Source organism: Pituophis catenifer, unplaced genomic scaffold (assembly GCF_029215685.1).
Source record: "Pituophis catenifer annectens isolate HBS135680 unplaced genomic scaffold, rPitCat1.0.hap2 SCAF_1, whole genome shotgun sequence".
NCBI classification, from domain to species: domain Eukaryota; kingdom Metazoa; phylum Chordata; class Lepidosauria; order Squamata; family Colubridae; genus Pituophis; species Pituophis catenifer.
This window is the reverse complement of record NW_027256881.1, coordinates 131,424,661-131,446,516: the sequence shown is the minus strand read 5'-3', so window position 1 is coordinate 131,446,516 and position 21,856 is coordinate 131,424,661. Positions and strand designations below refer to the sequence as shown.

Here is a 21,856-nt window from a genome sequence, read left to right as displayed (position 1 = left end):
TCAATTCTGAAGTCATGCATTACACAGAACAATGCTTTCGTTCATTGATCCTGTATCTGCTTATGTTTAGCTTCAATATAGAACCTGAACTTCTAACACTGTGTGAAAGCAAAAAAATCTTATCCACTTTTCCACGCCACACATGATTTTAAATGCCTCTTCCATATCACCTCTTCCATTATTTTTCTCAAATGGGAACTCCCCAAGTCTACTTTTTTAAAAATTTGATTGGTCTTTTCTACATATACATCTATAATAACTTTTCAAAAATTCAGTAATAATAAAGTGAATTAAATGCAAAATAGGACAGAGTATTCTTTTGTTTATGCTTTAAAAACTCAAGGTTGATTAAAAAGTGTCCTTGTAACGGACAAACAGGGAAAATGAACGGCGTAGTGAAGAAGAAATATTTACTGTGTTTCTCATGTCCACTGTAAAGCTGAGTCCATAAAACTATTAAATTCAGGGAATAAAATTACCTCACCACACCACTGTCTAAAATCTTTGGCGAAAGAGGAAGAAAATAGAGACGGAGGAAGTTGCATTTTGTGGAAGGCAGGAGCTCTGAAGGTTAATAAGCAGAATGTTTCCTCAGCTCCTGGTAGATGACATTAATTGAAGATGCCTTCTGTTCATATTGCATTTATTTTACCAAGGAGTTCTGGCCCTTGCCACAATAATGTGCAACCAGTTGCTATGTGTACAAAACTTGTTTTCTTTATGGGGAAAAATGCAATCTAACAATGCTTCAAACTAGTGGAAGTAGAAAAGGAAGAGATTTTTTTTTTTGAAATTTTCCCTTGCCATTCCTATACTACTATATCCATTCTTCTGGAACATCCCCACAATTCTAGAATAGATTTTGATATCAGAAGGAAGAGGATTTAATGTTGCTACCCCTGTTACTTACCCATGAATTAGAATCCAGTCAGGAGTCACTTCAACTAAAATCAATGAAATAAATAAAGCGTTTACACAGACTCCTTGGGTGAGTTTCTTCAAATGTTTTTATCTAGCTAGTAATGCTTTGGATTTGGCAAATTTAGGGGGTTCATTCTTAGCTAAATCAAAATTCTTTCTACCCTGCAAAGCTTGGTTTAACTTTTCTGATTAAAACAAAATCCACATGCAGCAAAATAAAGATGGTGCACAAGCCATTTATCTCTAATAAAAGATAGATTATATCCATTTTACTCTGCTGCCCCGAATGCTCTCATATCTGAAGTCACCATTGTGACATACTCTCAAAGAAGATTGCATGGGATTTATTAAAGTATTGCTTATAATTTAATTAGCTAATAATTTCTGCTGATCAGGACATATAGGCACTGAGTTTCTGTGCCAATCTCTCTGATTGCCAAGATTATTGATACCGTAGCTTCCAATCAAGAGCACTGCAAGTTCTTTCTTTCTAGGCATGTTCATTCAACTTAACTTAGTATATAGTGCCATCAAAGAATCACCTTCATGTTATTTTATTTTAGATAAATATGACATGAGCAAAAGTCTTGCCTCTGTTCAAAGAATGCAGTCTAAAATTCAACGGCATTGATTCTTTGTTCCTTATTGGGAAAGAATTTAACAATGTGAGTCAGTGTTTGAAAGAAGAGAGGGGTTTGGTCCCATATAGATCTTTCCGGAGGCAGTCCCACATGAGGGACTTATGTTTTTTGAGGTAGTGCGACCTTGGCTCAGTTGTGGTAGAACTGGAGAAGCAAAGGCTCAGGTATGGACTTATCAAGAGATAAGGAAAGGTATTCAGATTTATGTTTTGGAAGCTCCTCAAGTTAAGTCCTCAAAGACGAAAAACCAGTGAAGGTTCTGAAGGACAAAAGACAACAATAACTTGGATAATAAAATTCCATACTGTGTTATGAGCATGCAAAAAACCAAAGCCTGAGGGTACACGATAGGTTCTGTGGATTCTGACCAATGAAAGTCTGATAATTTAATGTTTTAACAGATGATAAAGTTAAGGTGCCTTTGAGCCTCACTGCATCCGTGAATTGTTTTTAGCAGTGTCATGAAAGTGGTTTGCTACTGCCATCTTCCAAGATATGTTTTTTACTTCCCTGTCTGTCTTTTTAACAATGACATCATCCACAATTTAAAATATAGCCTCCAAACCCTGTTCACAAACAGATACATATATTTCCACAGCACCTAGAAAAATTGAGGAATGGGATGAAAAGAGTTATCTTGTGTATTATGTCATTGGGAATAATTCTCTTCACTTTCCCGAGGTACTCTGAATGACCAGGTACATCTTTTCCATTGAAATTCCAGTCAAATTCCAAGAACAGGGATCCAGGCACACCTTTTCTTACTGTGTGATAGAACCATAGTCGATTACCATGAAATGATATTCTAATATTAAAAAGTGAAAGTGACATTAAAAGATTGGCATCACCTTTAGATGGGCATCTAAACATGGTGCACATAAGCCTGGTATCATTTTAGAGGTGGCATTTGCCAATCCTCGAAGAGAAGCAATGCCTACTCTTTTAAAAGTATTTGTTTTAACAATCAAACATTAAAATTTGTTGCTTGATTAAGCAACTAAAAGGTGCTCCTGATTAAAGTGTTTTTAAGGTAATTAACCAACTCACTAAATGACTAAACACTACAGCTGTAATTCAAGTATATGCAATCTAGAAGTATAGGATTGTCTTACTATTGGCTTGATAATCTTACAGAGAGTACCAATTATACTTCAAATGATTATGCTGACTATGCCTCTTTAGTGTGGCAGGGAAAAGGACAATCTAATCTATGCTCCACAAACAGACTATTTTAAACCAACTGTTATTCACCTAAAGACTGTTCTTTTGGAAGCAGGAACCATGTGCCACAATAATCCCTGGCAGACCGAAATCAATTCATGGTTTCTGCTTTTACATTCCTTTCTTCCACTCTTCAACATCTCTCCAGCTGAATGCCTGCTAGACTATACTCCAGCCCAATACCAGTCTTTAAGTGATCCCAGCTAGATTTAGGAATACATTTTTCACAAAAGTGAACTAGAGAAAAAAAATTAACATCTAAGCTTCAGCTTTGGCTAGCTAGAAGACAATCCCCTACTAAGCTGGCTCTCCAGGACAAAAATATATTGATTTATGTTAGGAAGAGCAGTGGTCCAAATGAAAAATAAACAACAAAACCAAAGTAAAAGACCTAAATCCCCAAGTGGCTTTACTAAAGGCTATGCGATACTTTTTTCTTCCCCTGGAGATAATTGTCTAGATAAAGCCTATAGCTAAATACTTAATGGAAAGAATGCACACATTTTCTCTTAAATCTACAGGCAAAGCTTTACATTTTACGAGACAAAAATGGATGCTAAGAAAACTTTAAAGAAAACAATAAGAAGGATATGCTACAAGTTTGTACTAGTATATAAACAGATTTAAAATATAAAATGCAAAGTATATTCTTCAGAAAGCAATCGTTTTAGCATACTCTGACACAAAGTGTATCCCGAAGAAGCCAAAATCTGAACATATAATTGGTAAAAACATTAAAGTCAACAGAGTACTTTTTCTGCATGGCCCCCAAAACGAAAAAAAAAGTAGTCAACAAGACATCTGGATCACAAGACGCTGTGAGAACTAAAGCAGCATAAATTACAATAAGGAGATTGCAGAGAAACTAAATATATTGAGTGAATATGTTTATATACCCAGCATTATACTTGTGAAAGATGTAGGGTAAATACTCATGCTTTGCACAATTATTGCTCTGGGATGATATATGAAATCAACAAAAGGAAAGCAAAGACAAATGTCTAGTGCTTATAGAATAAGGATCAGCAAATCATCTGCAAAGTCTAACTGAGGATAACAAGCTTTTACAAGGGTTCAGCAGACTGAACTTGCTTACTTGATTTTCTGATGATGAGAAGAAATGATGCGGCTTCTCTACCATCCTTTCTAATCATCCCTTATCCTCTAATGAGATCACTAATAATAAAGGCTGAAACCTTCTGGAAGGCAGGAAGCTATGATTCTCAAACCAGACAGCACTGTTATATAAACATGCAAAGAGAGGTGAAATATTTGTTGATTTGGGAAGGCAGGAAAGAAAAACCTCAGGAGTTAAATCCTGGAGCAATATATACAATATATGCCACATACATACATACACACACACACACACACACACACACACACACACACACACACACTGTCTGTCTGCCTCTCTGTCTATCTAATGCCACATATATACACACATACCTTGACTGCTGTGAACTGCAATAGGCATATATATATATATATATATATATATATATATATATATATATATATATATATATATATATATATATATGTATATATGACTTCATCCTTCCTTGCATTGAAATTATTTATCTAGCCACATTAATCTGTGAAGTGCTTGTTCTTAGCGAGCTACAAAATATGGAGCAGCATTTCCAGTGAGCTGGGATTTATTTTCATGCTCGGGAGTGAAGTCTGACACTATTTTAGGGTGAGAAAAAACAGGCTTAATGACACAATGGCATCAAGGACACATTCTCAGACCACATCCATCCCATGCCTCATCCTGAAACAGAAGCCCAGAGAGACATTATTTCTATGGAGATTTTCAGTCATCCATGTCATGGTTGTCCTAAAAGTGCTTTTCAAAAGGCAAGTGGACTTTCTTGGTTTTTTTTCCCCCCTTTGAAAACATTTCTCATCCCAAGAGTTGTCATTTTGGACAGAGGGGATCACTAGTTTGAAAGAGGGGTCAAAAAAGCCATCTATGTTAAAACTGAACAGAGGGGAAGGGACATGACACCACCTATCTCCTGTTTACAACGCAGTTCTTTCAGCAGTCCCAAAAAGGTTCCATACCCAACTGCACTCTGTTTCAGGTGACCCTGAGGGTAGATAAATTTCCATGTGGGCTCAATGACTCTTCAGAGTGCTAACAACCAGATGACAGCAAAGAATATAAATCTTTCCATTCCCCACCATTCAGTCAGAACTGAAGAAGCTTCTTAGATGAGAAGTGAAATGTTTTCAAAGGGGAAAAAAACCCCTAGGAAAGCCCAGTTGCCTTTTGAAAAGCACCTCTGGGACAGAGAGATAGTAGCTTTCAGACTCATGTTCTGGATAGGCAGACGGTCTCTGTTCATGCCTCCACATCTAAGTGGGGTAACCAATGGCTTCCTCTCCATTGGAATTATTGAACAACAGCTATGGTCTTCCTCGTATCTCTGCTTGAGGAGAGAGAAAGGCCCAACACAAGATTAAAGTAACAGGGAAGGCCTTTGCCAGGTCTCTCTGTCTGAGCAAAATGGACAGAGTCTGGCTTTTATAACCAATTGTCATGAGGGGAAAACTGAAACTGAAAAAGATATTCTGTATATTTATAAGAATATATCTGCCAACAGCTCTAGCACCCAGATCTTGTGATAGTTCTGGAGCCCACAACAACAAGGTCAGAGCAGACTCACTAAGCAGCATTTGTTGCTAGGGCTGTTGCAAGTGCTGCTGATTCAGGCAGCTCTCCTAAAGAGAAAATTCCTCCTTCGTGGCCTCGGGAACTGATCTCTTGATTCTCCTGTGTCTGATTTTTTTACAGAACGCATTTGGTCAGCTTCATCTTCTCTTCTCTCTCTGCCAACCCGCACACCAGCAAGAACAATAAGGACATACAGAAATACAGTATGTTTTCTTCTTCCCGTGCCTAGCGTGCCACGCTTTAAAAATTAAACATTCTCTCTGAATACTCTTGCAAAATTGCTCCTCACAATTAAAAAAAATCTCTCTCACCCACGAAAATAAAACCAATAAACAAAGCTTCCCCGTAAATATTCAGCATTCTTCTACCAACAACACCTTAATAATTAGAAAAGCATCCCTGAAGGCCACTGAATATGTCCCTGAACTCCTGAATAAAATAAAAGCTCTGCTGTTTTCCTCCACAGCAGAGTGTAGCAGTCTTCTTCCCAACCGAGAAAAGCTGGGGAGAAAAGCTCAGAAGAAAGTCCCCAGCACCTTATTTGCAGCACCCTAATATTTATGTTTCTTGAAATCTGGTGGAAAAAAATGGTTGATTTGCAGTTATCCAATTCTAATTTCTTTTCCTCAAAGGAGGAAGAAACGGGAGCAGGAGGCCTCTAGGAAGGGGAAGCCGCTCTTATTTCCACCCTCAACATAACCCCTAAATCCACAAAAAACATCTCAGATCTTTTTGCTATTTTTTTAAAAAAATTCAGTCGCATAAGGAAGAGAGCAGATCGGAGGATTTAAGAGATGGAACTGAGAGTGGTTTGTCTCTCACAGTCTCCCCACTCTCACAGACGCTCTGATAAATTTGAAAATCCTAGCAAAAAATCTGCCACCCCCTCCACTTTCAGAGACATCGTTGTTTCTGTGGTAGCACCTCAATATTTTTATTGGTTAAGGAAATGAACTATACACACATGCGCGCACACACAAATACACACCCGCAAAGCTTCCCAACCTTCTCCTCCAGAAATCAAATCTGAAAGAGGTATAGCAGCCCTCCATCCATTACTTAGCCTAGAACAAACCACTAATTACTCCCAAAGCAGCAAAGAAATAGCTGACTGGCCTAGGATAAAAGGATTGCATTGACCTTCTGAGTCCCTAAATAGTCCATGGGTTCAGTAAAAATTATCAGCCAGAAAAGAGAGGACCACTCATGCTTCCAGTAGCAAGGATGGGTAGTCCTCGACTTAGAACTATTCCTTTAATGACTGGTCAAAGTTACAACGGCATTGAAAAAAGTGACCTATAACTGTTTTTCTTACTTACAACCATTGCAATATCCAGTGGGCATGCAATCAAAATTTGGATGCTTGGCAACTGGCATGTATTTATGACAGTTGCAGTGCCCCAGATCATGTGATCATTTTTGTGACCTCCTGATGAGCAAAGTCAACGATTCACTTAACAACCTTGTTACTAATGTAACAACTGCAGTGATTCACTTAACAATTGTGGTAAGAAAGCTCGTAAAATGGGGCAAAACTCACTTAACAACTGTCTTGCTTAGCAATGGAAATTATGGGTGCAATTGTGGTCATAATTTGAGGACTGTAGTTGAACTTGAAAGTACCCTGAAGAGAAATGCTGATGATCATCTAGAACATTCTGTATGCCTTGGAACTGGGGTAGCTTGGAGATTGTCCAGAAAGACAACCCCTTTTGTGCCCTCTTTTGTCACATGTGCTAATAAATGGGAGTCCTCAGCAGGGACTGTCTTTCTGCACACATTGGAGAGGCAGATTTCAACCAAACTGGACAATTTCCAAGCTACCCCAGTTCGAAGGCATATAGAATGTTCTAGGTGATCATCAGCATCCTAAAGTGTACTCAGTAACCAGTAACTGGCATTCTGTGCAGTTCCTGTAGTGATGGTGACACGCAGCAGCAATGTGTCTGATACATAAACATATATGCAGCTGCATTTTGTTGTAGCTGAAGTTCCTTTAACGGCAGCCTCAATGTACAATGAACATCCTTACTGCTCCCACTCTGAGAAAGGCCACCCCTAGTGCTGTACTAGCTATACAGGCCTTCACTTGCTCCCAGAGGAGGAGACCAGGAGAACCCCAAACCTAAGATCTTGCTCCTCAAGGAGGAGCATAATCATATCCAAAGGCAAACTTGAAACTGGCGGATTTCTGAATTAAGAGCTCTTCCATCTTGGGTTGAATCTATGTCTCTTCACCAGGATTTAACAACCTCTAGGATGTCTCCGATTTGGTTTAGGGCAGAGATATATAACTAGGCCTCATCTGCATATTGATGACACTTTACCCAAATCAGTGGATGACTTTATCTAACGGTTCTCCTATAAAGAAAACATGAAATATTGGAGGGGAGTGTTTTTTAATACACTAAAACATCAATGGAAGATTAAAAGAAATGTCCATGATGTGAATAAAGAGGGTGCTAGAAACTCAGATTCATTCAGTGAAATTTACTGTTTGCCATTCTATGTATAGTCCGGAAATCAGGTGAAAACAACACAGAATCACCAGAACTCATATTCTGGTTATCAGCCAGGCTGCAAAGAAAAAGCATTATCACAAGAAGCTAAAAAGACAGCTCCCTTTAGGCTTTCCTCCAAATGTTCAAGTACCATTGCATCATATTTCCATATGTATAGTTGAAATTTGATGTTTGTTCTAAGCAAAACCATAAATCAATCTTTTTCAATCTGGGCTCCAAGATTTGATTCCCAGAATTCCTCAGTCAACATTTCCAACTATTGAGAATTCTAAGAGTTCAGTCTTAAACATCTGCTTTACCTCAAATACTTCATGGGCTGTGTAAAGAAACATTTACCTTTGTGCAGATTGTTTTCATATTGTGTAGTCTATCAAGTGACTCCTGAGGATTTCCAAGATATTGTTGAAGTTCTGCATGCAAAATCCTCATGGAAAATGGAACCATGGACCCTAAAATAACAAAATATGTGGGTTACTACTTCCCAGCCATCACAATTTCTTTATAATGGCACTTAGAGAGAATCTCTATTTTAATCAGCACGAATTAGGGCAGAATTACTGCATTGCGATTATTCATCAGGTCTTTTTTTGTGGCTGAATGCTGGACTAGGGAAAGGCAGTGAATATAATCTGATTTCAGCAAAGCTCTTGATAAGGTTCCACATGTCATTCTTCCTGACGAGCTATCATAGCGTGATTTGGATGACACTACGGTAAGGTGGTTCACAACAGCTACCTAACTGCACACAGAGAGTCAGAATTAATGATATTATGTTGAGTTGGAATGTTATAACTAGTGGGGTTCCATAAGGATCAATTCTGAGGCTCAGAAGATGGTATTGAGGGGCTCCTTATTAGTTTTCTGGATGACATAAAATTGGGGAAGGTCTGGCCAACATCCCAGCATGGTAGTCTAATCTAATAGGACAGAAGACTGGACTGAGAGGGATAAAATCAACAGGGAAGGTCCTTCAACAGGGAGAAATGAAAACTACCACACTTTAGAAAAATACAGCACACATATACAAGATGGGGTACTCATGGCATGGTCAGTGACAAGTTGAACATGAGTCAGCACTGTGAGACAGTTGCTATAAGGGCTGTTGTCACTTGGTGCTGAATTAGCAGGCAGAAGTTGTATCAAAGCCACAAGATGCAATTATTCCTCTCTGTTCAGTGATGATAAAACCACACATTTACCATATTTTTTGGACTATAAGATGCTCCGGACTATAAAACGCACCTAGCTTTTGGGGAGGAAAACAAGAAAAAAAAATCTGCCTCTGCCTCCCAGCATCCATCCAGTATTTATCTGGCCCGTTCGCCACAGCCTGTTCGCCGCAGCCATTCACCACAGTCCGTTCACCGCCATCCATTTGCCACGGCCCGTTTGCTACGGCCCATTTGCCGCTGCCATAGCCCATTCTAAAACAGCTGATTGGCACCACACCAATCCCCTCCCCCCGCCGCAATATTCATTGTATAAGACGCACAGACTTTTCCACCCACTTTTTTGATGGGGGAAAGTGTGTCTTATACTCCGAAAAATACGGTACATACAAATCTGACAGGTAGCGAGGGTTCTGAAAAGAGCAAACAATGGTAGTATATATAGGGGCTTTTGAAGACATGCCTTATGAAGGCTTACCAAAGACATGATATTCATGTTCAATTCTGATTTTATGGATGCAAAGCAAAATATACAGTAGTTCTAAATTTCACATATACATAGAATCTGGACTTCTAGTTCTTGTAATCTATATCAGCATTCCTCAGTCTTTATGGCTTAGTGGCCTGGCCGGGAGGGGTATGTGGGAAGAGGGGAACCGAACTGTGCAAGTGGCAGAACGGCATGCACGCATGCAGCTCGATTTATACAGGTTGAGCTATGCTTGTGCGTCAACCTGCCACTCATGCAAGTTGAGCTGCGCGTGCATGTGCGCTGGCCCTCTGCTTGTGCGCCGGCCTACCACTCGTGCGGCCCAGTTTTGAATGGGCCACAACCCGGTAGTGGGCTGCAGCCTGGGGATTGGGAACTCCTGATCTATTTTATCCTCCAGAATTATTAAGCTCTTGAAATGTATACGATTCTTTACCAATAAAGTTCACAATTCTTTAGAAACGAAGATAATTTCAGCAATTATGAATTTTCCTCACATCTCTTTCCATTATTTATTTATTTCTTACAGAAAGCTTTTGCAACCAAAATATAAACCCTGAGGCTTAAAAAACAAGCAAAAAAAATTCCTTCATCTAGCTAAAGATTAAGGTTTTAATATCACACCTGTAATAAACTACACATTATTAACTTTGTATTTAGTGAGACTATGGCCTTAGAATATTTATAACAGAGCTTAATTGGATTTACTTACAAGTATGTATATTTTGGAATATTCTAAATGCCACAGCTATTTTAAAGTGTACTGGCGCTTTGATATTTAGGCTAAATCTAATCACCTGCTGACCTCTAATCAATGCTGACTACTTTCCAATTCAATGTTATTCTGGCAAGAATAGTGAAAGGAGAGAGCATTGTTTTTGACTCCACTCTTCCTCAAAGTATAACTGAAATCCCTTCAGAATGATAAAATGCAGGTCACCTTCAAAAGCTCTCCTCTGGGTACCCCTGCCAAGTGGTTAGGCAGGTAACTACAAGGTCTCTACTCTTCTCACTTATGGAAGAGTCTTTAAAAAAAGAAGAAGAAGAAGAGGTCCAGTTGTTTGATACCTGTCATGCTGTTCCCCAGAGGATTTTGCCTCTTTCAACAATTATTTCCCCCAGGAAGGCATGACACTGGCTCACTCTGAAAACATAGGTGGACAGAGGCATTATTTTTCTCCTAGGAATTTTCATTTTGAACACTTTAGCTGCATGATTTTTAACTATCTACCTATTGCTATGATGGCTTCTGTCTTTGCTCCTCTATCTTTTATTAAAAGTGTGTGTGTGTGTGTGTGTGTGTGTGTGTGTGCCTATGCTGTAATGCTACTTTCTATGTGCAGATTGCTGCTTGGTGGCAACATGCAGGTGAGGTATCTCCACAGTGGTTCCTATTCTGAGGAATAATCACTCTTCTGGCACATCAAGTCCTACTATCAGTTGTTTAGATAGCCTCTTCAATTCCGTTTGTTTTTTTTATGTTGACCTTTCCCAGTTCTTAACATCCCATGGCATGTTCCTTTTAATTGACTGTTTTTTACAGTGTTTATTAAGATTTTTAACAGATTGTTGTAAACCATTCAGGGTATTTGACAATACATAGAAAATCATTACCACTTTCTACTGCCTTTTATTCCTTTATTTAGTTCTGTTAAGATCAAGTATTTGTAATGTCTCTACTGGAGTTGTGGTGGGTCACATCGACCAACTAATTATCAAATACGAACGTAACACCAAAGTGAATGTACTGTATTTTTTTTAAAAAAAAGAATATCACTTGAATTACTTGAAGTACATTTACCTTAATTATGTTTCAGAAACAAGTCAGTCAAGATTCAATCCTGCCCAGGATACTGAGACAGCACTGATCTCACAGACTGATAACCTCAGGCAGGCTAATTTATCTTAGTCCTCCTCGATTTTTCAGTGGCCTGCAATAGCATTACTCATGGCATCTTTCTGTCTGGGCTTACTTAGGAGATGTGAGTGGGAGGCACAGAGTTATGATGACGCTTTCCCTGACGCCAGTTCCAGGGAGGACAGAGAGACAGAGCTGGAGGCTCCCCACTGTATGGAGAGCCTAAGGGATCTATTCTCTCCCCATTCTTATTTTACATCTACATGAAGATTCACCTCGTACACCAATTGCATTCCTTTCCAGACTGGTTTATCTTGTTGATCTTGTTGTTGTTGTTATTATTATTATTTATTATTATTATTTATTATTAAATTTATATACCGCCCTACTCCCAAAGGACTATTGACCGACATGTTAGTAATTTCTGCTTTAACTTACCAGAATACATTCTATATGGGGCTCTCTTGAAAAGCATTTGGAAGCTACAGTTGGTCTAAAATGCAGCAGCACAGACAATTTAGGTGTTTCTTGTTATGGCCCGCACAACAGCACTGCTCTGTAAGCTGCACTGGCTCCCTGTAGGCTTTTGGGTGAGATTCAAGATGCTCATTGCCACCTATAAAGACTTCCATAGCAAACAGCCAGGCTATTTGTGGGGCTACCTTTCTCTCCTCGACTCTGCTTGCCCCACCAGTTTTAGCAGGAAGGGCATGTTCCATATCCTTTCCATTAAACAATGCCATCTTGTGGGATTCTGGAATATTTTTTTCTGTGGCAGTGCCTGCCCTATGGAACAAGATCCCTCCGGAGATTAGGATGACCCAACCCTGTTAGCCTTTCATAAGGCATGAAAGAGCAGGCTGTTCCCTCAGGCATTTGGGCCATGTGGTTAGGCGAGCTCTGCTGGTTAATGTTGATTGATGTTATTGTTTATGAATTGGTTGTGTTTGTGGCCTCAGGTTGAGTTGGATTTTTGTTAAACAGTTATTATTATCTTTAATCTGCATGTTACCCTGTGATGGCTCCCCCGGATGTTTCCCCAGATACCTCTCCAGATGTCAGCTTGGAGGAAGATGAACCAGGTCCAGGCACGTCAGGAGGGGAGTTGGTCAATGGCTCCAAGCAGCCGTCTGAGAGTGATTTGACTGAAGCACAGCTGCAGCAGGGCAGCCCTAAGGCTCCAGGTGGGGAAAGCATGTGGCTGTAGCCAATCAGTGATGAGGAAGAGGAACTGCCTTCTGCACTGATCCAAGAACACATAAGGCAGAGAAAAGATAGGAGCAGCAAAGGTCAGCCAGATTACTCATAAGGAGGCAGCCTCACCCTTCTTGATAGGTCGCACCAGAAGCTGGCATTTTAGCACAGCAGACAGATGGAGACGTTGCTGGGAACAATGTGTTTGTTTTCTTGCTGAGCTTTATTGCCTTGAACTTTGGATCATCTCTCTTTGGCTGCTTCCTTCGCCTTGTGTTGTCTTGCCTTGGAACTTGCCTTTGCCTTGGGAACTTACTTTGGCCTAGTGGATTGGACTTGCCTTTGCCTTGAGGACTAGGGTTGGCTTCATTTGAATAGCCTGTGAAACTTATTGGTGTTGAGCTGGTGCCAGCACAGGGAATTGCTGGGGAATACCAATTCAGGCTTGGAAGCCTTAATAAACATTCCTTACTCTTGTGGGGTGTGTGTGTGTGTGTGTGTGTGTGTGTGTGTGTGTATGCGTTAGTGAGTGGGACAGCACACACCCAGAATCACCATGAGAGGTGGACAGCCTTATAAATTCTTTCAATATATTAAATAAATAAATGTATCTTTTCCTAATGGGATAGTCTTTTGTAAGAAATTCATTTGGACTAAGCACTCATGCTATGTTGCAAAAATAAATGATTCAAAGCAATTATTGTTTACAAAACATTACACATAAATCTGCTATGCAAGAAGTTGGCAAGGAGAAGGTACAGTTGGTCAGCAGCATTCTACCAGCTGATTTTTTCTCTTTCCCAGTAACCTCCATAACTCTCTATGCCCTTTCTCTCCAAAGCGGAAAATGAGCTTCTCTTCTATGCCATCAGATCTGCATTCCCCATTTACTTCATATTTCTATCTTATGGTGTTATGGCAACTCCTTTGTTGTTTTCTCTACCCACAAGCATCTTTTCTTAAACCATTAGTGAATAAAAAGTTTTAATCTATAGACAGATGGATATTCCAGTATGCCACAGATTAAAAAAAACAAAAAACCCAAGAAGACAGTGCTAATACTGATACTGGTTATTAAACAAAGTTAATGATCCTATATGCTGCTTCATGGCAGGCCAACTCATTAGTACAGAGGTTATCATGCAATGGAAATCCATAACCCCATCATAAAGATGTAGCACTAGAGCTAACCCCAAAGCTTCATTTTAAAGTGGTGAATAAAAGTTGGCAGCCGAGCTGTACCACAGTCAACCTCTGACAAAATGAAGCTATTACTTAGTCCATTTTCACTTCTTAGGGTTGAGGTAAGGCATACTATTCACTATTGCAAGCAGAGCAGCAGCTCTGGTTGATACAGGAAAAACAGTATATACATCAGTAATACCCAGGGATCCAAACTCCGGAAAGAGTTTGAATGTGTTCTAAAGAGTAAAGGCACATATGCATCTCTACTTTTGAGTTTGGAAAATGTATCATTTCTCACTCTAATTACATCCTAATTAGGTGAAATGACAATCAGGGCTCCTTATGTTCAACGTTCTTGAAAAATATAGTTAAAATTCAGAAGATAGTGATGATGATTATTTTATATGAAAAGAGACATCTTTGTCAGTTGTATTATAATAGAAAGACATTCATTCTTTCTTTTTTTCGTTTAAAAAGACAATTTCATACTAAAAATACACGTCTCTCACATTAAAAAACACAAATAAGGTTATCGAAATTTAAATACAGAGACAGACTATGACAGAAAGGCTCCAACAGCAGAATAGAAAAGAAGCCATTCCCCTTAATCTGCTTTCTGCCACACATTTTCATAAATGTCTCCTGAGGGTGGAGAACAGATGAAATTCATATTTACAAAGAAGATATAGGCTTTTATCAACTATAGTTAATGTTTACAAATCGCTGAAAGCGTGTCCACACCCAACTGCATTTAAATATTTACATATATTTGTTTGTATTTCAGTTTGTTTGTCAGAATCCTAATCTGATTATAAAACCAAAGAAATTAGTTGGCAATTGCAAACAACATTTTATCATTGTGAAACCTCATCTATCTATCTTTTAGATTTTAAGTGAGAACAATAATAAAAATACTACAATGCCTTCACTATTGTACACATCCTGTGGCCTAGAGGTGGAGCTCTTGCCTCACAATCAGGAGGTTGTGTGAGTTCGATCCTAGGTAGAGGCAGATGTAGGGTCTCCTGCTTGGGCAGGGGGTTGGACTAGATGATCTGCAAGGTCCCTTCCAACTCTGTTGATCTGTAAACTATTGTGGTGCTTGCCCTCTGGAAAAATATCTCTGCAGAGGACCCTTTGGCTCTCACTCTGAGGGGATTCTAGAAATCTTTTAAAACTTGGATGTTCTCCCAGGCCTTCAAGTAAAATGCAGTGGAGTTCCTGTTGTTTGTGCTTTTTGTGGGATAGTGTTTTGTCTGCATATATTTCATCATCATCATCATCATCATCATCATCATCATCATCATCATCCAGTTCTTTTAAAGTGTTTAGCTGCCCATAATCATTCTGGATGGTCTTTAAAACAAACAAACAAACAAAACAACAACCAGAAATCTATGAGGTAAAGCTTTGGGAGTACAAGGGTAAGTAACAGTTTAGTCAAAGGTTCTGGAAGATACATGGTTGTGTGCTATTGTCATGGAGTCTGCAAGGTGCTCGGATGCATGTGTATGAGTCTGAGAGAAAGATGGTGTCTAGTCAGGTTTAAGAACACAAAGACCTCCAGAAGGAGGTCAGCTAAGTTTCAAGGACAGCAAACAAGGCTAAGGAAGCAGAAAGGCCATGCAGTAATAGGACACTTCCTCTTGCTTCATCAATAAAGACTCATCAACTCTACTGACAAAAAACAATCAAGTGACAGAATCATGGGAAGTGCTGACTCTAAAGTCTTCACAGATTTAAGAGAGCATTCAATCAGAATATCAGTTGAAACAGGAAGATTTTGATTTGTTTCTCTGTGACAGCACACAATTCTTCTGCCAAGGTGTTTCTTTCACCTTCCTCTGACTGAGAATTAAGGAGCTAGTTTTTCCTGTAGAAAACGAAAATCTACTGAGAAGGTTTTTGCTGGATCCCAAATAATTAAAAGATGTCCTTTAAATAGAATTATTATTTTTGAGCATCTTAATCTATAGAGAAATAGAAAAAAATCCAGGGTAGCTCTAAATATATATAGAAGCATTTAAAATAGTTAAACATTAAATGAAGAGAAGAATTATCTCTTTATCCAGCAATAAAAACAAAGGCAAGTGCTACACTGTAAATGTGGTACCTAAACCTTCAATCCTTTATGAACCTTAAAGTAAACAGAAGCAAATTTTACAACACAGTCAACTGTTAATAAGGATAAATGGACAAAATCTGAGAGTCAACATGAAGGCAGACAGGTGACCTTGTGCCAGTCACCCTCTCTCAGCCCTAGAAAGAAAAGCAATGGCAAGCCACTCCCAAAATCTTTCCAAGAAAACTGTAGTGACTAGTCCAGGCAGTTTCCAGGAATCAACACTGACTCAAAGGCACTACTCTACACACAAGTGTAGTATACAAAAGTGTACAAGGATTTTCTAGAATGTGTAGTTTCTTTATCACTTCTGGTGCTTTTATTGTTTCTTTCAAATGGAATTAGCCATCCATAATTAATAAATAGCAGAAGGATTTTATGCCTTTTGCTTTATTTGTATCTCCAAACATGTCTTCCCTTCTTCACATAAGTGAAACATACGAGAGCAAAAGTGGGTTTGACTAGTGAATTATACGGGTGTAACTTAAGAAATACAATTATTCTTGGCTGTAAAGTATCACGAGCACTGTTCCTCGCTGCATTAAAAGAGTACTGAAATCTTTCACGTGCTGACAAGAAATTCCTTCGGTTATCATGCACTATTATCATTTTTACACAAAATACAAATAAGCTACCAGTTGACCTTGAGGACCTACTCATTTACCACAGAAACTGCAGCTGTAATTACTGATGCCACCTCCCAATCTTGATGCCTGATTATGATGGCACTGGTAGCAGCATTCATCAAGCCTGAGTACAGAACCAGTCAGCTGCTGGTAAGACTGACACATGCTCCAAAATAAACAGAAAAAAGCATTGAATAGGAAAAAGTGGAATGGTTGGCATGATGCAAACAGCAACAGTCTAAAGGAAAGAAAAGAAGACAAAAAGGGCTAGGGAACCCCTATATTTTATCCTACTTTCTGTTTTTGTCCAGTTTCCCTTAAGTTACAATCCTGAGAGGTTTCAGATAACAAATATAGCCCCTATGCTGAAAAAAAAAAGGCTTGCATCAGTTATGCAGTCACCAGCAGCAATAAACGGCAAACTAATCGCTTTTGTAGCAGACGAGTCAAGCTATTAACAGCTATTAAGAGTTAAGAGGATCAGAGACAAGATGTGTGTTGGGAAAGAGAATTGACCAGGAGAAAAACTTTACCCTATCCCATGCTGGTTATACAGCAAAAAGAAACTAAAAAAGTGTCATGAATTTAGAACAGAATAGAAAATGGAATAGAGTAGAGTAGAGTAGAGTAGAGTAGAGTAGAGTAGAGTAGAGTAGAGTAGAGTAGGAATAGAATAGAATAGAATAGAATAGAATAGAATAGAATAGAACAGAACAGAACAGAACAGAACAGAACAGAACAGAACAGAATTCTTTATTGGCCAAGTGTAATTGGACACACAAGGAATTTGTCTCCAGTGCATAAGCTCTCAGTGTACATACAAGCAACTCTCAGAATATTCAATTTTCCTGTATTAAAATAATCAAAAGCATCAGCAGTGTGGTAAGCATCTGGGCTATGTTATTTGTATTTTTATTTTGTGGAATAGTTTAGCATAATTATTTTTTTAAGAAAAACAGTGCTAATAATTGGAAGCTTGGTGGGAAACATTCTAGTTTAGAAAAACTGAAAAAAAAAAAAAAAGCCAGAAAGAGCTTTAATTATAAGGATTTCCAAGGGATACCCCGTCCCTTACATTTTGCATAGATTTTTAGCAGCAGATATGATGGTAGGGTACTGCTGCTCCCACTAGAGGGAAACGCAATGCATTTTTCAAACCTTCCTACGGTGAACAGGGAGAACAGGGAGCCTTATCTGGTTTTTGATCTGTGATTTTTTTCCAAAATTGTGCTAGTTTTCACATTTTTGGAAACACATATAAAAGAAAATAGGTAAAAGGGGGCAAGAATAAGAAGTGAGCAAGCAACATTTTGAAGCAAAAAAGGATTTTTCAAGATTTTGTAACCGGTAAGTCAAGCATGTGATGGCAGAGTTCTTAAAATCAAACGTATCAATGCATCAATCATGTTCCAAGTTCACAAGAGCCATATTTTAAAAAACTGGCTGCTATTAAACACCCCTCCTTTTAAAATTTATTTCTATATTTGCAGCAAATTGTTAAGCCTAAAGCCAAGGATGATCTCACTGAATTGCGAACAGATGTCAGAGAGAACAGAGAATTAGCTGCCATTTCCTAGATCCTGCAGGTAAGCACTTCTCAAAACTAAAAGAATTGCTCTTTGTAATCCCCACACCCACCTACCCTTTAGACTTTCTTTAGGGAAAAGAACGAACTATATTCTCCTGTTTCACCCTTTTTTCTTCTAAACAAAGATTAGACAGAATATACAGCTGACATTCGCAAAGAATTTCAGCTTTGAAGCAAGAGAGCCCACCTTGCTTGTTTAGCTGTTCAGAAGTAAATAATGCACATATCCCTTGTCAGTCACCTCTTGCCTAAGCTACATAGGTAGGGCTGGCGGGTTGGCCGTTTGGCTGTCAAAAAGCAACAGAGGCTTGAACATCAAAGAAGCAGACTGGCACCACAGCTTCTGCATTCTTCATTATTAGCTGCAGGTTTGGTCTCTGAGCTGATATATAATACCTTAAACGTAGTGGATACTTTCTCAGAAATTCAGTACAATTCATTCACAATTGAGAAGACAGCACCAAACAAAGGAAAACAGAGATTCAAGGAATTCTAGCATTACTAAGGTGCAATTTTTCCAGCTTTATATTTCAATGCAATTTACATACTGTATAATCCCACAAACTCTCTGTTTTGTAAATTCTCAAATTCTGTTCTCGAAAATGGTGGTGACACAAAGCCTCCTAAACATAGATTTGGCAAATGCCAAACGATTATGGAACTATCTTGATGGGAGTAACTGAGGCACAACACCTGATTTTTTTAAAAAAATGGATTAGGCCAGGGCTACCTATAGCAACCCAAGAATAGTCAGAAAAACAAAATATAACAGCTTGACAATGTTGTGGCATGATTGCAGGCTTACACTTGATGCCTTTGTTCAATTCACTTGAAAATCAACAATTCACTTGGATTCTAGATTCTCTGCCATGGTGCAACATCACTAAGCGAGAGCAGAGATAAAATTTCCAACCCAATAATTCTACCTTTATTTGTGCAACCATGCTAAGAAGTTATATAATTTTTTTATTTCTGAAAACAGAACAGTAGAAAAATGTTCTACTGCTCATCATTTAAAACCATATTTAATGCTACCTTGAGTACAAAAGTTACGATCACAATTTCTGAAGTCATGCATTTTAAAACCATGGGGTCAATTCGCACTTTTCTTCAACCACAAAAGATCACAAATAAACAACGTCGTGAGTGGAATTTTATATCTTCAAACAAGGGTAACGATACAGGCCTCGCCATCTTGCACCTTGTCCTTACATGGAGTTTTTAAGGGAAGAATTAGCAGACGCATGATTTTAAAAGATCAGGCCACATGTCATGAGGTGATCAAATAGAATAATAGCTTAGTGAATTTAAAATCTTAGGGCTTTTTGAAATCTTGGCACAGCAATTTCTTGACAGAAAAAGAGAGCAGGGGGAGACAGGGAAATCAGGTGCTATTAGAACTTTTTTCCTTTGCCAAAATCATCAACTGACTGTCATAATTAACTTCTACTTTTTGCTGAAGCAATCATCAGAGTAGCCACTGAGTGGTAACTATCTACTAAAATTGAACTTGAAAAAACCAGTTTCATGACTGAAACAGTTATCTGAGCCAGGCAATCAAAAGAAAACTTGTGCTGAGCAACAGTGGCTCCAATGGTAAAGTACAGGTAGTCCTTGAGTTACAAATGTAATGGAACCTGCCCATTCTATTTGTAACCTGAGGATTTGTGGGAGTGAATCTCGTACCTTGAACGGGATCACTCCCTCCTTTTGCCCATGCATTCGCTAAACGAATGCGCTGTTTGTTAAGTGCACATGAGGTATTTCAGGTTGGAGAAGGCCGGGGTGGGGTGGGGGGCAAGTGATGGAACAGGCCCAAGGCCTCCCCGACCCACTGAAATACCTCATGCTCCCCACAATTGCTTCCCCCCCCCCAACCTGCTGCATCAGTTCACTTGTGTGAAGATCTAGCAAGCTGTCTCCTCTCCAGCCTCTCAGTTGCTCTGTTTTGGTGTGGCAGGCCTTGCCCGGCACTTTGCTGGCCAAAACAGAGCTCTGTTTACTTTGCCAGCCTGCCTCTCTGAATCTCCATTTTGGCCAGCAAAGTGCAGGATGAATGTTGCAGAGCCTCTGCGGTTGTCGGTAAGGGCGAACAACTGCCGTGGTGCTGCAAGATTCGTAGTTTCAGGACTTGTTTGTAAACACTAGGGAATGCTGATTGAGTAACTTCAAACGTTCGCTAAGGGAACGCTTGTAACCCAGGGATTACCTGTAATATAAAACTCCCATTTCCCAAACTTGCATATCTGCAATTTGGTACAGTGCAATGAATTCTTACTCTCTACAGCACATACTCATTTTCACATCAGCAGCATAAAGTATTTGTCACAAAGAAATGAGTGGGTAAGAATGCACAGGTGTAAAGATCCACCACATGAAATATCCTACCTGCAGTAGATTATATACCTGTATTGGATGATATTTGCTCCCATCAGCAAGCTTTTGCACACACTTTGAAGCTTTAATATGTAGATTAAAAAAATAGGTTCCTAAGAAGCCAGGTTTATTCAGCCAACTAAAGAAAATTATCTTAAACTTAGTTAATGAAAGGAGATATGAGAACATTAGGATTCAAGAGCAGCTAGGGTAAAATACATTGGTGCATTAATAAAGTGGATAGGACAGTTGGGCAACTGAGATGCATTTAGAGTTGGCACATAAAAAGGAAAAAAATCAGTTCAGAGAGGGGAAAAAATGAAGTAAAAGATAGATATTTAATACGTCTACGTATACAGATGCTAAACAACAGCTACATAATCCCTGGATATTCATAAGATTCTAGGTTGAAATGTACATGCTGCTCCAAAAAGAAATATACTGTGTTTAATTCAACGAATATTTTGAATTGATCTAAATTGCACACATGAATTAAATGAAATATATTTTATACCACTTTCATAGCCATTATTTATTTGCATCTTGACATATTTGATTGCAAAGTGCATTTTAATTGCCTAATTCTTGTATCTATTGTGAATCAAAATGAGATAAATAAATCAAAAGATTTTACATTTATGTTTGTTATATGGAAAAATGAAAAGAAAATTAAGCAACCATCAGCATATTATCAAGGATGATGATTACAGCTAAAGTATCTTTATACTTTATGTTTGTTTTTTAAATTAAAATTAGCTGCTTAATGACACCAATTCAGATGTCTTTTGCTATTCTTTTTCCAAGTCATACTCTCAAGGATATCCTCTGCATCTCTCAGGTCATGAGAATAAAATGATCTAGAAACATAGAGAAATTGTAGTGGCCTCTTTTGCATAAAGACCAGATGTATATATGCACCAATTGTCTCTTGGATTTGATTACAATTCTACTTGCTAATTTACTATTGTTCAGGAATCCATAAAACTGGATGCTGCAGTATGTTTGATCATGGATTACTAACTAAACCTTAATTTTAAAAAATGTTAACTTTCCAAATTGCAAATAAACAAATACACAAAGGCTGGTCCATGCCTGACCCTCTCCGTGGGGGTGAGACATTGGCCCCCATGGAGAAGGTGCGTAACTTGGGTGTCCTCCTGGATGCATGGCTGTCTTTAGAAGAGCATATGACGGCCGTGGCCAGGGGGGCTTTCTATCAGGTTCGCCTGATATGCCAGTTGTGCCCCTTTCTGGATCGGG

At 38.8% G+C, this 21,856-nt stretch overlaps 1 protein-coding gene across 1 annotated transcript in view; it reads right to left on the bottom strand.

Annotated features, from left to right (window-relative positions):
• TRAPPC12 (trafficking protein particle complex subunit 12) overlaps positions 1–21,856 on the bottom strand; it is a 73,355-nt gene that overhangs the window by 28,388 nt on the left and 23,111 nt on the right. Inside the window, exon 7 of the mRNA XM_070955116.1 lies at positions 8,325–8,437. Within this exon, the coding sequence (XP_070811217.1) occupies positions 8,325–8,437 (113 nt within the window). The remainder of the gene's footprint in view (positions 1–8,324; positions 8,438–21,856) is intronic.